This window comes from Thermobia domestica, chromosome 10, assembly GCF_964235325.1.
Source record: "Thermobia domestica chromosome 10, izTheDome1.hap1.1, whole genome shotgun sequence".
Taxonomy (NCBI): Eukaryota; Metazoa; Arthropoda; class Insecta; order Zygentoma; family Lepismatidae; genus Thermobia; species Thermobia domestica.
Window position 1 is genome coordinate 140,531,874 of NC_137463.1, and position 16,616 is coordinate 140,548,489.

Sequence of the window (16,616 nt, forward strand, 5' to 3'; positions counted from 1 at the left end):
TTGTTGACACACAACTTTAATTACGTCAATAGTATATAGGCCTACATTTAGATATGGGATTTAATTAGAAAATGCATCCATTTTAACTGTTATAGGCAAAGTAACTCAGAATGTAATAAGGTAATGAGGTTTCCGCAAAGGTAGTCTTTGACTTGAATATTATTCAATAAATCCCTCTCTGTTTTTGACAGTTATTTAAACTTGATAAATAAAAACTGAAAACTGAAATGAAATTTTCATCAATATTTCAATTTTTATTTCGTATATAAGTTAGGGATTTAAAAAATCATATCTCTATTATAATTATAATATATCTCACAATTAATGTTATTATCTTAAAATGATACTAAACCAAGATAGAAAGCTAATATACCAAATATAACAAAAAAGACAAATGATTTTAAATCTTAATGATATTTCTTTCCATTGGCGGCTAATATTAGTGTTGCAGCGTTGTGCAACGACCAACTTTTCCAAAAAAAATATTATTAGCAGTAATAGTGAAGAAGTGAAAAGTTCCACTCTCTATCACTCCCTTACATATATAAATAACTAATTTTTTACTTCTATAACTGTAAAATCTATTAATCCGTTTTAGAAAACGAGAAAAAACAATCCATCAGAGGGTCTCTAATTTATGAATGCGTTGCAGCAAGCACATAACAACCAAGTTTCTACAGCACGGACATTAGAGCGAATGTTAAGTCTCCTTTTTGTATTTCAGAAGTTAAAGGCTCTGGTCGTTGCAGTGCTCATGCAACGCAGCACGGTTTCCTGTGAACGGGAAGGCCTTTCGCGCTAAACAAGATTTCTGAACAAATGCAATTCATTTTTATGTATTTATCATTATATTTAAATTACGGAACTGTGCTGAAGTAAACCAATGTAGTGATGCAAATTTTAAAGAAGTAAGTCATTCCAGAATTACAAAATAAAAAAAGAAAGAAAACATGTAGTAGTACAAAAAAAAATTTAAACACATATTTAGAAGTTAATTATTAGCTTATACAAATAAAGAAGGCTTCCTGCACAGTAATTTGTGAACCAAATAATAACAAGTCAATATATATTTTCAAATTTCAAAAATTACTAGTATCATTTCTTAATTTTCGAACATAGCGAAATTCATTGAACAACAACTATTAGTGCTTTTGTTTCTGAAAATTGATAATCAAGGAAAAGTTTTCGTAAACCTTAGAACCTACGATGAGTTACTGAAAAATCATATTTCTGTGTTCCAAAATGTTATTGCAACAGACGTTTAACGGTTTATGTTAAAAATTATAAAGCATCTCCCCTTTTGTAGGTAATATTTAGTTTACGTTTATGTAATCTTTTATGTTTCTCGTAACTGTATCATATACTTTTGATAATTTTTCATATGGGCATACGGTGGTTCAGTGGTATAGCACTTACTTCTAGTGCACGGGGTCCCTGGTTCGATCCCCAGCCAAGTAAGTCTGTGGTGAAAACATGGTGCCCGTGGGATTTCTCGGAGTATTCCCGTTTCCTCCCACATTTTCATTCCACCAATTCTTCCAGCATCATTTACTTGTCTAAATCATCCGTCTCCCTTAGCCTAACGGACATAATCGTGGGACATTAAACTGAAAGATTTAACTTTCCATATAAAACTGTGATGGAAAACACCACCCTGAATTTGGGACTAGTTAGCAATGCTGTTTCTTTTGACGTTCTTAGACATTTGGCTCCAGTGGCGGCGGTTGGACGTTAAAAGTGGGGGGGGCAAGACATGATCTTAACAATTGTATATCAATGTTAGATTTATTGGTTGTTTCTACCAATGTTTGATGAAAGGTTGCATAACTAATAGGATACTACCTTTTTTCACTTAAAATGCCAAATATCGTATTTCTATTTTATTAAGTAAATTCGTAAGAGCAATACAGGTAGGTACCTAGCCCTTTATACTCTTAAACAACGAAAGTGTAAGAAGAGATTTGAGTTCTTGCTCATGAACATCTTAAAATTCTGTCTGGAAAATTATGTGATCAGATTATTTAATAAATTTGCAAAACAAATAAATAGAAAGGATAATATTGATCATAGTAATGAGTAATGACGCTTGTTTTGCAGAAGTTATATTGAAACTGGGAATTAATGAACAACTTATACTTTTAACTTCACACATGCCATTAAATGAATGTTTTTACTCTTAGAAAATGAAATACAGTAAGTAGTGCAAGCGTATGCTATGACATCTAAGGAAATATGCAATTGCAATATTAATTGCTTTGAATTGCAATTAAAACGCAATTCCTGTAGCTTTCTTAACTCCACGGCAAGACAAATATCCAACACGTACTCACGTAACGGCAAATATCATATGACAGCATTTTTTTCCTATGAAACAGTAATACATACAAAATCTTTACCAGGGTGTCCACATTCTGGAAAATAAGTGAAAGTCAGGGAAAGGTCAGGGAAGTAAAAATGTATCAGGTGAAGTCAGGGAAATGGCAGATTGGTTAGGGAAAGTCAGGGAAAAATCGATTGAGATTCATTGTTCAATTACTGAATTTATGAAATAGGGTTGATTTCTTTACTGTTACTGGATGCAAAATGTAATGTTCTCAATTATGATATTGAGGGAAGTAGTGTTCTCTGATATAGCTGTTGAAACTAATTTTCTGGGAAAAACACATATCTAACTACATCCTGGCATATTTGCTCAAAAGAGTAGACGCCGTTCTCGAAGAATTGTATGGTGCCAAGAGGATATCTGGACAAGTGGCTGAGAACGCGAAGAAATATTATCTCCAGCTCACAGTGAAAGCTCAGACTGAAGAATTTAAAGAACACTCGAATTAATCCATAACCAATGATAGAGATGGTATTAGACTTGATGAGTTTTTTACTTAGTCTTAGGAAATGGGAAGAACTTCGTTGACTTATGGTCAGTTATGAAATTGTTTTATCTTCTTTCACGGAAACGCATTTTTTGAAAGTGGTCTCACGATAAATAAAGTTCTCATTATTGAGAACTTACAAGAAGAATCTCTGGTGGCTCAACGGATCATATATGATTCTGTGATAGGATAGGTGGATCGTCAATAAATTCAGTGAGAAGTTCAATGAGACAATATCAGGTGTATTTGCAAAAGAAAAGAGAAATAAATGCTGGAGACGAGAAGAGGAGAGAGAAACGGAAGATTCAGCAACAACTAAAGGAGCTGGAGGAAGAAGAGAAGAAAATTAAATTGGGGAGACAACAAGAAGGATATTCAGATCAATGAGAAGAAAACTATGCGAGAAAGGATGAAAACAAATTTCTAAATATGTTGCATTTAACTACACCAGCAAAAGTATGTGTTACATAATGTGTGTGTGTGTTTTTTTTTTAATAATCAGTAGAATCATGTATGAACTGTTTATTACTATAGGCAATATTATAATGCTGTGTAATTGGTATTATAATGTGTAAGCATATAATGTGTATTTTTTCATATCTTAAGTACTTTGTATACTGCACACTTTCGTTTGTAAGTTTACATTTTGTGTAATATGTAGGCCTAATCAATATCGGCCTAATGCATATGTTTGTAAATTTACATTCCTTTGGAAAGAAAATTGAAAAAAAAAAAAAAAGAAACAGAAGCGGAAGAAAACAAGGCCAACTATGGGGAGTGTGGAGGCTGGAGTTTCTTCCTTTTTTCTGTATTTTTAAGTTATTCAGGGGTCAGGGAAGTCTGGAACTTTCGTCATGGAAAGTCAGGGAAAAGTCAGAGATCTTTTCTCCAAATTGTGTGGACACCCTGTTTACATTTCAAAATGAAATTATATAAATTAGGGCGTCACTTCAAAAAAGTGGGGGGGCAACTGCCCCCTCTTGCCCCCCTTATCGCCGCCCATGTTTGGCTCCTATTACACGTTGATCCTACATTTGGCGGGTTTCAAAGTTTGCTTTCCAGAACGTTTAACATCGAGAAGCATTGTTATGTGGTATTATGTTCATAGTGCATTGCTTACAAACAAGACAGATGATTTGGAATGTAGTTTTCCTTTCGTGCACTCGTGTGGGTGTATATGTGGCATTGTGATTCAAGTACCTCTCCAGTGTGTTTTGAATCAGGTATTTTGGTTTTTAGTTATTAGATTTACTTACGTTGCGTGTGTTCTAATTCCGCGACTTACAAATTCTAAATGAATTCTACGCAAAGATTTCTCCAAATAATTCCAAAGAAGCCATCTTCCCAGCTCTCTGCTGAGGAAAAATTTGCAATTAAGGAACCTAAACAGCCATTGCCAGACTTTGACATTGTGTAGAGCACCAAAACAGGCAAAAGTTAATTTAAGAGTGTGTTCAAAAAAGGTATATACAATAATAATGAATGGTAGTGTGGGTGCGAAGTAAAGAATACACTTTTGCTTTTGGTATCTATTGTTTGATGGTGAAGAATTGTAGACAAAATCAGGCATAACAGATTTAAACCTTTTATGCTCAAACATAAAAAACATAGAAAATACAAATCTTCGGCTCCATATTTGAGAGGTCTTTTAAAATTCACATTTTGGAAAAGGAAATATCGCTTCGCAGTTGGTCACTGCTTATAGGAGAAAACTTGAATCTTAAACTGTTCGTTTTCGAGGCGTTTGAAACTAGCTTCAACGGACACTTAATACGGACACTTCAACGGACTCGTCCCCCAACCTGAGAATATTTAGAGGATTAATATATTTCAGTTCAGAATAAGGCATTGCTTTGAGAAACCATTTAGAAAAAGCTACAGTGCTCAAAGGAACATCCAAACAATCCAGAATGAGCTCCTACAAGTAACGCTTGAAGTTTGTTAGGAAGAAATGACATACGAAATTAATGAAGCTGATTTCCTGACTATTTAGCCGGTGAAACAAGTATTATCTCAAGTATATTTCAAATATACTTCACATTGATTTGATGTTATTGTTTTCCGGGACGCAGTAAAGGGTAAACCAGTAGAACATTTTTTGCAATTTTATCTCACCATCAAAGCATGGTGCTAAAACATTAGCTTCTTTCTTACTGGCAGAACTGAAAAATTAGAAGTTAGGTTTTCATGAAAATTCACCCAAATTAATTGCACAAACCTATAACGGACCTTCTGTTATGTCTGGTTCTTCTGCGGAACGGGAAGAGTGCAAACAATAATTAAATAAACTTTTTCTAATGCCGAATATATACATTGTTATGCTCATCAAGTCAGTTTGGTTATGAACACAAATGCATAAATAGAAATGTATGAGTTTTCTTTTCTAATTTACAAGGCATTTGCACATTTTCTTTCTGGTAGCCCAAAGACAATCGCAGTTTTGGATTCAGCAATTCAGAAACGGTTACCTCGGACAAGTAAAACTTGTTGAAATTTTATGTCTAGTAGTGTCAATACAGTATTTGATTATCAAGAAGACATCGTCCAGTGCATGAGTAAGATACTAACATGGATGAAGTAAACTCAAATATAATCCACCGAAAAAATTCTTTTCAATCACCACTTCAATTTTTGATAATCTTTTTTCGGCAAAATAATGTCACTTGTACAAATATTGTTTGGGCATCCTCATGAAAAGAGAGACTGACCCGTTTTCTGCACAGCAGGCGATTTTAAACTTTGAAAGGAAAAATGAAATCTTTGAGTTTTACGTCCGATGGTTATGCCGGCTAGGCTAAAGGAGACGGTGATGATGAGAAATGAATGAAATGGCGGAATGAGGAAAGTGGGAGAAAACGGGAGAACTCCGAGGAAACCCACGCACACGGTGTTTGTCCACCACAAAGTTCACTTGGCGGGAGCAGGGTTTGAACCTGGGACCCCATGCACCAGAACCTGGGTTTGAAGCTGGGATCCCGCTAACCGAACGCTCTACCACTGAGCCACCGCGTCCCGAAACTTTGAAAGGAACATTAATGCAATAAAAAATCAAATTAATGATGACAGGAGCAAGGGAATGGAATCCACGAAGAGAGAGTCAAAACGAGGAAGAATGACAACACAGAATGGAACAGACATGCAAAAGTATACGATATTTTAATTTGCGAAGCTAAAAACCAGTTTCAATAACATCTCATGGCAGTTATTTTGTTTGCACCAGATATGTTTCAACAATGCATTCAATTTTCCTAGATAAACTGTGAATAAAGTATGTTCAATTTAGAGATCTTTTTATGACACTAATCTCTGCCACGAACTGCAAGTAAAATTACAACCTTTTGAGAGTAACCCAGTTGATATGAACGGTGATCTGAGCGCTTTCCAATATCATTTCAGGCCTACTCGGAGAGATCCGACATATTGGCGCCGGAGTTTGTGATTGATTCGAGAAGACTAGGTCTGAAGGTGCAGAATTACAATATGGTGGCAGTTCTTTTTCCAGTAACCTGACATCACCAAAGCAAACCAGCAAGTCTAGGACGTTATGGCAGTGAGACCAGAAACAACCAGTGGCGTAGGCGACTCCAGGGGTAGATCGGTGAACCGTACTGAGACAAGGACCAAGGAGACTGTTGCACTTGAGAATACTGATGGTAGTCTTTATGAAGATATTCCACCTGGCACGAGAATCTTTAATCCATTGTATAAGGAGGCAGATAAAGAGGGAGCTGGAGAAGAAGCATTAAAAGGTAGTGTAAATTTCGAAAATATTTATGATGTAAATTTGATACCATATGTTAAACAATTACTTAATGATTGTCCAGAAGTAATAACTGATAAGTTAGGGCATGTTCGTGATTATTTATATGAAATTCAATTGACAAATCCATCACCAAGTATTACACAACCATATATGATTCCGAAATACAAAATGAAAGAACTCGATTTGTTTATAGACCATTTAATAGAACAGGGTGTTGTTGACGAAATTAATAGTAGTCCGTACATTTCTTCCTGTTTTAGTTACTAACGAAGATCAATCTAAAAGATTAGTAATCAATTACGGCCAAATTAATTCAAATTGTTATTAACTGTTTTTCCAAGTCCTAACCTAGAATCTATTATTTCGAGCATAGGTAGACACCATCAGTATACATTAATTGATATTCATTCAGCATTTCATCAATTGGAGATTAAACCTGAATGTAGGAACATAACAGGTTTTGCTACACCAAATAGACTATTATAACATTGTCCATTACCTATGGGAATTGCAGTATCACCGTTTGTTTTGGCTAGTTTAATGCATAAAATCTTCCGTGATATCGAAGGGAATTATTTAGATATTTACTGCGATGATCTGATAATTCACTCAGATACCATTGAGAAACAAAGAAATTTTATAAAAAGTTTTACAAAGGTTGAAAGAATGGGAGATTACTATTAGTCCACACAAAGCAGTTTCTGAAATCAAAAGTAAAATTATTAGAATATGAGTTCTATAATGGTAAAATAAAAATAGATGATGAAAAAGTAAGGGTTATTAAAGAAATGCCGAAACCGAATAATAAACGAGGTTTGAACAGAATGTTGGGATTTCTTAATTATTATCTTAGATATGTTATAGATTACTCCGAATTATTAAGTCCATTATATGCTATGAGATCACCTACGGTTCCATTTATCTGGGGGAAGGAGGAAGATGATTTACTCGAGAAAATTAAGGAAGCAATCATTAACCATGTTGTTCTTAAAGTGCCAGATATGGATGTGCCTTTCGTTTTATATGTCGATGCTTTCACCAAAAATTATGGTCCTATATTAAGCCAGTATGATGGAGAAGGAAAACTTAGACCTGTGTACTCCTTGAGTAAACGAGTTCCTCCATCAGATTAGTCGAAAATAGTGTTTGATCTTGAACTTTCTAGCTTAGTTCATGCGCCTGACAAATTTGACATATACTTCCATAAGAAGTTCCACATATGTATTAGTCTTAACCGATGGTTTTTCTACATTTGTCATTATTGAACCTTTTAGGAATTTGAATTCAAATCTATATCTTTGAAGTTAGATAAAAAAATCTTTTATTCTTACGAATATCCAAACAAAGTGATTCATGTTAATGCAAGTTGTTTGCAAAGCGATTATTTCAAACATTATTTATTTAGTTTAAGAATTAAGAACATCTGTACTGCACCTTATTCCATGTCAAGTAATTTGATGGAGAGATAAAACAAAAATATAAAGCTTCTTTTGAAAACATATATTCATTAAAATCAATCTAAATGGTCTAAGTATACTTATCAGGTTCAATACACATTACACAATAGTGAAAATTTGGTAACTCGTAAAAGCCGTAGTGAATTTTACTTAGGAAGAAAAATGTTTAACCCCTTAGACGTAAACTGGATTCTAGATCTAGGAATTTTGAAAGTACTCAAGATAAAGATGAGATGAGTAGAACTATTGTAGATAATGTTGAACTAGCATGGAAAAGGAAAGAGAAAATGTATTCTAGAAAACATAGAAATATATATTTACCTGTTGGAGAGAAAGTATTGGTTAAGAAAGTTACTAAATCTTTAGAAAAACGTTATCACCTAAATTAGATAGTCAATTTCAAGGGCCTTATGAACTTTAAGCTATCCAACGCCAAACATCGTTTGGTTGCAACTCACAGCTGACAAGAAAATTCAAATAAAACATGTTAAAATTACAGCTGTATGTAAAAATCTTTGTAACATTTATAATCCACTTCAATGCTAAAATGTTGTATATGTTATGTGTTATATATATATTTGTGTACTGTGCTCTGTTTATGCAATTCTGTAGGTTCGGAATTGGGTATTTCTGGCCACGGTTCTGTTTGTCCTAAAGAACCTTCCTATAGCAGACTGGAGATAAATCAGGACCATCAGGTGGATAAGCAAGAACAATACCGGCATCAAATTTGTTATCTTTCTGCAGTTATGGTGCGTGCTTCGTCGATTGGACAATGAATTAAAAGGAGTTCCTAAACAACTATCGATTTGATCTTTAAGAATTTTCATCGGTGAGTTCGTTCCGTTATTCTTTACTGCATGTTGTGCATGGAATGTTGAGGAACTTACTTCGAAATGTTAATTAAAGTTTGTTATAATGAAATCACCCAGAGAGGCGGAGAATTTAATATGAGAATTTAATTTAATATGTGAAGAAAAAAAGTCGAAGAACTTTGGACATTTCCGAACATCTGATTAGTTAAACAAACTTGTGTATGGAAACATTGACTTTGTAGATCAATGTCAGTGTTGTGATATTCGTTTGTTTGAAGTGATCGAAACGCCATCTATTTTGTATAATCTACCCGTAACTATTACGTTTCCATTAGAATGAAACGTAAGGTAGGCATAGGTAGGAGCATGAAATTGTGTTCGTCGAATTGAAAATTAGTGAAGTGTAATTTCGGTATGATTTTGGCTTATCGTGCTCCTATACGTAAGGTGGACGGAAGTAAAGTATAAAATTATATGTAGAGTGAACGGGGATATATTGCTCAGCGAGAATTTGTAAGTACTACTTTTTATCCTATTATTTTTCTCTCTTTTGGCCAACTACTGCAAATTTTTGGTGAGTAGTATATCTTTAGTCATTATATTTAATCATTTAAGTATTTGGAAATTAAATTCAATTTAGGAGTAAATTTTGATATGAGTAATCTTCTAAGTTATATAATCTGTAAATTGCAGTCAGATAATTGAAAAGAGGAATGATAATGTTGCAAAACGTCCGTACTAGCATTGAAAAATGAGAAAGGGTTAACTTTAGTTTGGATTTGTATATTAGTGTACGCACCTTTATTTCGTTATTGTTGAATTTATTTTCATGTTGTATAATTTATACAATAAACTGTTAATGTTGAGGAAAATCATAATTTTTATCTGCAAAAGATTACTCGCCCAATTGTTCCGCACTAAGGGAAAGAAAACTGACCCTTTCGTAAGTAGAGGTTTACTTGTTGTCAAGATTGCCTATAGAATTCACCTATATGTAATGTACAGGCAATGTGCAGGTAAACGGAAAATGCAATTATCATGATTGCCAATAAATGGGTTAAAGAGGTGCATGCAATGAACAAGGTTGATTCCAGTGAATCATTAATGTTACAGGTGTAGGAAGCATGTAATATTCAGGCACCAAGTCTCCAGTTTTCATGCACATATGCATGATCCTGACACATGTATAGTACATTGTAATAGAATTGGACACATTACCTGTAACATGCAAAGTGTGAACTCACCTATATGCAGTGTACAGGCAATCTATAGATGAATGGGAACATGCAATGATCATGACTGCCAATAAATGGATTAAACAGATATGTGTAGTGAGTAAATAGCTTAAACAGGTAAATACGATGTACAAGGTTGATTAGAGTGAAACATTCACGTTACAACCGTAGGGAACATGCAATATCCAGACATCAAGTCTCCACTTTGACATGCACATACGCAAAGTGCTGTCACATATATACCGAGGCGTGCGCAGACCCTTGGATTAGACGGATCATATAGTAGTATTACCCCTTAAAGTATGCAGCCTACATTCTAGTAATCCACCTGTAATATACATTTCCCACATATGCCACAGGTAGAAGTAATTCACTTGTAACACGCAGGTCTCATGTATATTACATGTACGTGTGATCAACGTTTAACATGCATGTGATCTATACAATACATGCCCAATTCCTGAACAGGGAAACTACATGTCATGTGGCTCCCATGTACATGTTATCTACATGTCTCTTCTGCTGTATATATACATGGAACGTACATATCTTATGCGTGTCCAACACCTGTGACACGCAAATTTTATGTACACTTAATGCATGCAATGAACAAGGTTGATTCCAGTGAATCATTAATGTTACAGGTGTAGGAAGCATGTAATATAATGTACTTTACATGTATATTCCACTCATACGCCCACTAATTCGCTAACACCTGTATTTCACATGAATTTAACATGTCAATTACATTTTTATCAAATGAAAAGCAGCTATCGTCACATCCGCATGAGGTAACGTATGTCAACTACATGGAGTATGCCGGTTACGTACATGTCCTTCCACTCTCTACATGTTATTTACACGCATTTTTCATGTTGCAAGGTTGCAAGAACATGCAATGATCTTGAAACAAATCCATACCTGTGTCATGCGTTTAAGTGTTTAATTTTCAGGCGCCTGTAAAAATATGCCAGTTTATGCATGTTTCACAGGCGCCTGTAAACCACCTGCATTTTCTGTCTGGGTACAGCCAAACTACCAGTTAAAACTGTAACCGCTTGCTAAATTTCATTTTCTCTAGAGTAAAGGTGATCACGAAAATGTTTGTCGTCCATTGTTGATCCTACATAACATATACTGCTCATAATGCTCATTCTGAATATGTACAAATATGGGCTGAAGGAAAATCCCATTTACATCAGAGGAAGAAAACTTTTAGGAACTCATAGGCATACAGGGGAAAATCTGGTTGGGAAAATATGAGGGAACTAGTACCGTAAGCCTCTAAGAGCACTTCAATATTTAAAATTTCATTTTAGATTTTAATCATTTACGACTTTTAATCTTAATGGCACTCCCGACTAGCTTTAAATATTGTATTCTTGCTCCTAGGTCCTTTTCTATTATCTGAGTCTTATCAGTTGGCTTACTGCATCACTTGCTCTTATACACAGTATATAGGATCAATAAATTAGGTACTAAAATATCAATTTAACATTCTAAAACTAACAAACATCGCTATAATTAGTCTCTAATAAGTGCACCGAGTACTTACTTGAATTAATGTATTTTGCCCATATCTTCGAACAACAGCCTCCATAAACTCATCAATAAAACTATCATACCGCTCGCCTGTAATACGTCTATGTTTCAGACCAATATACAGATCATCGTCCAGAAGTTCCTGTAATGTAAAGTATTGAACAACTGAATGTCGACCCCAAAGCAGTTTTCAATTCAAAAGAAAAGCAAAAATAAATAAATAAAGAAAGAAAGAAAGAAAGAAAGAAAAAAAAGAAAGAAAAAAGAAAGAAAGAAAGAAAGAGAAAAAGAAAGAAAAAAAGAAATAAAAAAAGAAAGAAAAAAAGAAAGAAAAAAAGAAAGAAAAAAGAAAGAAAAAAAGAAAGAAAAAAGAAAGAAAGAACGAAAGAAAGAAAGAAAGAACGAAAGAACGAAAGAAAGAAAGAAAGAAAGAAAGAAAGAAAGAAAGAAAGAAAGAAAGAAAGAAAGAAAGAAAAAAAGAAAGAAAGAAAGAAAGAAAGAAATAAAGAAAGAAAGAAAGAAAGAAAGAAAGAAAGAAAGAAAGAAAGATAGATAGATAGATAGATAGATAGATAGATAGATAGATAGATAGATAGATAGATAGATAGATAGATAGATAGATAGGTAGATAGATAGATAGGTAGATAGATAGATACATAATAGAGAGAGAGAGAGATCCACCCATAAAATTGTATTTTCCTGATATCTGCGCCTTTACAGAAATAAAATTCTAAAATACAGCACAGTTTTGCGGAAAGTTCACTCATGTTCACGGCGTAATACCTTCATCTAATTAGAAGAATTCCACCACCACTTTCTGCATATCTACTACCTTGAACTGTCAGCTGTGAAATGACGTTAGGCTTGATCTGCTGCGGCTCATAGTGTCCCTGAGATTAAGTACACTAACGCAATCTCTTGCGTAAACGGTTCAATACTTTCTAGACGACCTGATAGCTTGTTCTACAAATCATGCATATTTAACCTACTAATCCAATTTATTAAACTCTCTTTTTCTATTCTTATTGACTGTTATTCTTTTCACTTTCTTACAACATTTTCTATTCTCTTTCGAGTTCACCTGCACGTTCTTGGTCTATGTCATATCCTCCTCCTCTACTATGTACACTCATGTCCAAAATGATTGTCGCATATCTATAATGTCTTCTTGTAAGAATATAATTTGATAATGATTTTGCAGGGTACTTTTAATACTGAAACTGTGTGTATAATCGGGAAATGTATATTTGTGGTAAATTTCATAGGAAAAGAATTGGAAATACGAAAATGATAAGAAGTAAAACAATATGTTGCTAAATGGACAAGGACATTTTATTTTCGTTTTATTGTTCTTATTTACTGCTCTTTTGACATGAAATTTGCCACATACATGTCTTTGCCTATTATAAACATACTAACATTATAAGAAATACTGGGCAAATTCGTTATCAAATTATATTCCTACAACAACATATTTATAGACATGCGACAATAATTTTGGAAATGAGTGTACATGAACATAATTCTTGTCCCTCTTTACTGTAACGTTGTTTTCATGTTCTGCTCTTGGAATATCTTACCTATCACTCCTATGTAATCCACATCACATTCTCTACACTGCCATTTCTGCTTTATTGTGTCTCACTTTGTTTTGTTATTCGCTCTTTCATTAAGTTCATTATTTTCTACTCCTTTTCTGAAGTCCTGAAGACTTTCCTGAAGCCTTTGTTGTTGTTGTTGTTGTACTAGTAGTAGTAGTTGTTGTTGTATTGCTAGTTTGAAATACTATCCCTTAACAATCTGTGACACGGAAGAAATATTTTTTATGTACATAAATGTTTTGACTGACAAAAATGCAGAAGATTTTTGCCAGAAAATTCCGTAAATTACATAGTTCTGGATTGTAACATAAATGGATCATGGCTATATACCAAGTATATGTAGTTCAAGTAATACAACTTTTCCCTAAAGATGTAATAAAATTTCCCATTTAACTTTAGCTTTGCATTGGTGCATATTTATCCTTTTTAGGTCATATTCGCATATTTTCAGTGTATGTTTTTGTGATTTTTAGCGTATATTTGCATGCATATTTTTCTGTTTTTAGTGCATATCGATCCGAAGTCTAATCATTATTCATGTAACTTCCATTTACTCTGTTTAAAATACAAAATTGCTATCTGTTATGAAGTATGGTAAAAGTTAAAAGCTGCACCATCTAGGAGTGACGAGTTGTCATGTTTGTTACGAAGATTGGATCATTTGTTCATTAAGTGAATTATTCAAAATGGTAGCTGGGTCAGTTGTCTTTTGGATGATTTGTCCAAAATGATAAGACGTAGGATTTGTCCATCGGGTGATTTGTCAAAAATGATAATTGGAGCATTTGTCCATTTTCACATTAGGATGATTTGTCCTACTCTCGAGAAAGTATATGTTATTAATATGGAAAGATGCTGGACTACATTCGGAAAGAAGCTAAATTTAACATGACGTTTATTTTAAAGGAAAAAGGAAGTTTATGGGATTAATTACTTCCCACTCAGTTGAATTCAATAAGTATTGAATATAAGCTTACTTTTGTAATGCAGACATAAACTATACTATCACCTCCACTTTACCCTGAATATTAGGGATTGTATTCTCTATACTATTAATAAGCTCCAAGTTTAACTTACCTGCCTATTGGTACCAACGTCAAGTGTTATAGGTAAACACTGATATGGTTTTATTCCAGCAAGGGCTGTATACAATGCTAATTTGCCAACAGGAATGCCCATTCCATAAGCACCAAGATCACCTAGTCCCAATATTCTTTCGCCATCTGTTACAACTATAGCTCTAACATCTGGTTCTGGCCTGGAACAAAAAAGCACTTTGCTGTTGTTCGTTTCTTTATTTTAATGATAGCGCTACAAACACTAGAAATCTAAATTAAAAATTGACATTTGAATGAATGCTGAGGATCATTACTGAGAGAACACGATGCCACATATACACTATCAAGACTTTTCTTTTCAATTTTAATATTATTCTCAGCATTAAGGCTATATAAAACCAGGACCTATAGTTCTACGTGGAATCGCAATTATCGAAATGCGTTCAATACTCTTCAACCAGAATTCGAGACTCCAAGCACGTACACAAAAGTCTCCCATATTACCTCCTTGACCAGCAGGAAAGACAAAAATTAAGACTTATTTAATGTCACGACTAATGTTAAAGATGATACGAAAATTCACTTCTGTACAGGGGATTTTCCTTCTGTACGAGAAATAAATAATCCTAAGTTCGATCGAAGTGAGGCTTCTTGCCTTGGACACAAACCCCAGCAGTAAGTACTCTTCTCACTCTAAGAATTAAGTCTCATTTTCTATAGCCCTGGTGTTGAAAATGAATATTAAACTTCAATCGATCAAACTACAAATGAAAACTAAGAGCCATGTTGCATAGAGATAATAATGTGTCAGTTTCGGTAAAGCTACAATAATGTGTTAGATGCTTAATGTATAATGTTTGCAAATGCATCTGGTTGCTTCCAGTTCTATTCTTTCGCACAGCAGCATAACTTCAGTTATACCGCGAAGTAATCCCTTTGATGTAATTCCGCAAAAGCTAGAGCAACCATTTCCAAGCGGATACTCCATGACGTCACAGATTGCTTCTCGAATTCTCAATAAGCTCTTCACATAGACCAGAGAGAAAGCAGCAAACCCAGCGTTGATAAAAGAAAGTGGTGACATGCAAACATGGAGGATTCTATAGTTCTGTAGATACATTGCTAGTGGATTGTTGACTGATCGAACACTGCGAGCTTTGTGAACAGGTCTTCTCGGGCTAGCAGCCAGGTAAATACTGTTATATCTTGCGACGTTTCGAGGGCTGACATCGTCCTCATCTTCAGGCGAATATGATGGTGCAATGGAGTGTATGGAATATATATACTCATGTATGTTTGATTGGACTCTTCTGATTCGTGGTTGAAATGGCGGCTTCTGATTGGTGCTTGAAATGGCGGGATATGATTGGTGTCCATGTTTTACTCAGTTGGAATCCTGTGTCTCTGTTAAGGTTCGTTTTTTCCTGTATGATTGCAACGGCTTCTTTTATCCTCCTGTCCCAAACTCTTGAGCATTTTGTTATTATTTCGGCATCTGTGAATAAAATCTTATGTTGCTGTTTAATGATATGTCCAGCCAGTCCGGATTTTTCTGGTTGGTTTAGTCTAATGTATGTTGTGTTCTTTGCATCTGGCTTCAATGGTTCGTCCTGTTTGTCCAATATACGACTTACCACATTCACATGGAATGCGGTAAACTCCAGGAGTTCGGAGGCCCAGGTCGTCTTTGGTTGATCGTATTAAGTTCTTTATTTTTGCTGGAGGCTTGTGTATTGTCCTGATGATGTACCTGGCAAATAGTCTGCTGAGCTTTCCAGAAGTGTTCCCGGTGTATGGGAGGCAGATTGTGTTGCTTCCGTTCTTCATTCACAGTTTCTTCTGCACTTTTGTCCTTCGTTTGTCCTTTTCAGGCCTACTTAAGTACCTACTCTTTGGCCAAGTATCTTACAACATTACTCCAACCATGGCTGCGCTGCGGAGGTGAGTAAGTTCCTCTATTAAACAACCCTTGAAGAGATGAAGATATCTTCCAAAGATCTATGTGCTAAAGTGGTGAAACTCCAGCCGTGAGCTTTGCTTGGAAAACTTTGCTGAGATATAGAATCTGTATGTGTTGGTATCCTGTATACCCTATGGCCTAGGCTGCCATCGGTCTTCTGTATATCATGATGTCAAGAAATGGTAGACGTCCATCTTGTTCAACTTCCATTGGTGCAATTTATATATCGGATGCTGGTTATTGAGATGCTGCAGGAATGCCGTAAGTTGCGTCCATGTGGCCAGATGATGAAGGTGTCATCAACATATATATATA

The 16,616-nt window shown here is 34.7% G+C and overlaps 1 protein-coding gene across 2 annotated transcripts in view; it reads right to left on the reverse strand.

The window, feature by feature from the left end:
* Men-b (NADP-dependent malic enzyme b, mitochondrial) overlaps positions 1 to 16,616 on the reverse strand; it is a 1,138,140-nt gene that overhangs the window by 422,469 nt on the left and 699,055 nt on the right. Inside the window, exons 1-2 of one of the 2 annotated variants that reach the window (XM_081728616.1) lie at positions 14,361 to 14,537; positions 11,696 to 11,824 (exon numbers count right to left, since the gene is read on the reverse strand). The exons of the other annotated variant lie outside the window; for it this stretch is intronic. Of the exons in view, the coding sequence (XP_081584742.1) occupies positions 11,696 to 11,824; positions 14,361 to 14,462 (231 nt within the window). The 5' untranslated portion in view covers positions 14,463 to 14,537. Of the gene's footprint in view, positions 1 to 11,695; positions 11,825 to 14,360; positions 14,538 to 16,616 lie in introns of those variants that run through there. 2 annotated transcript variants of the gene reach the window in all.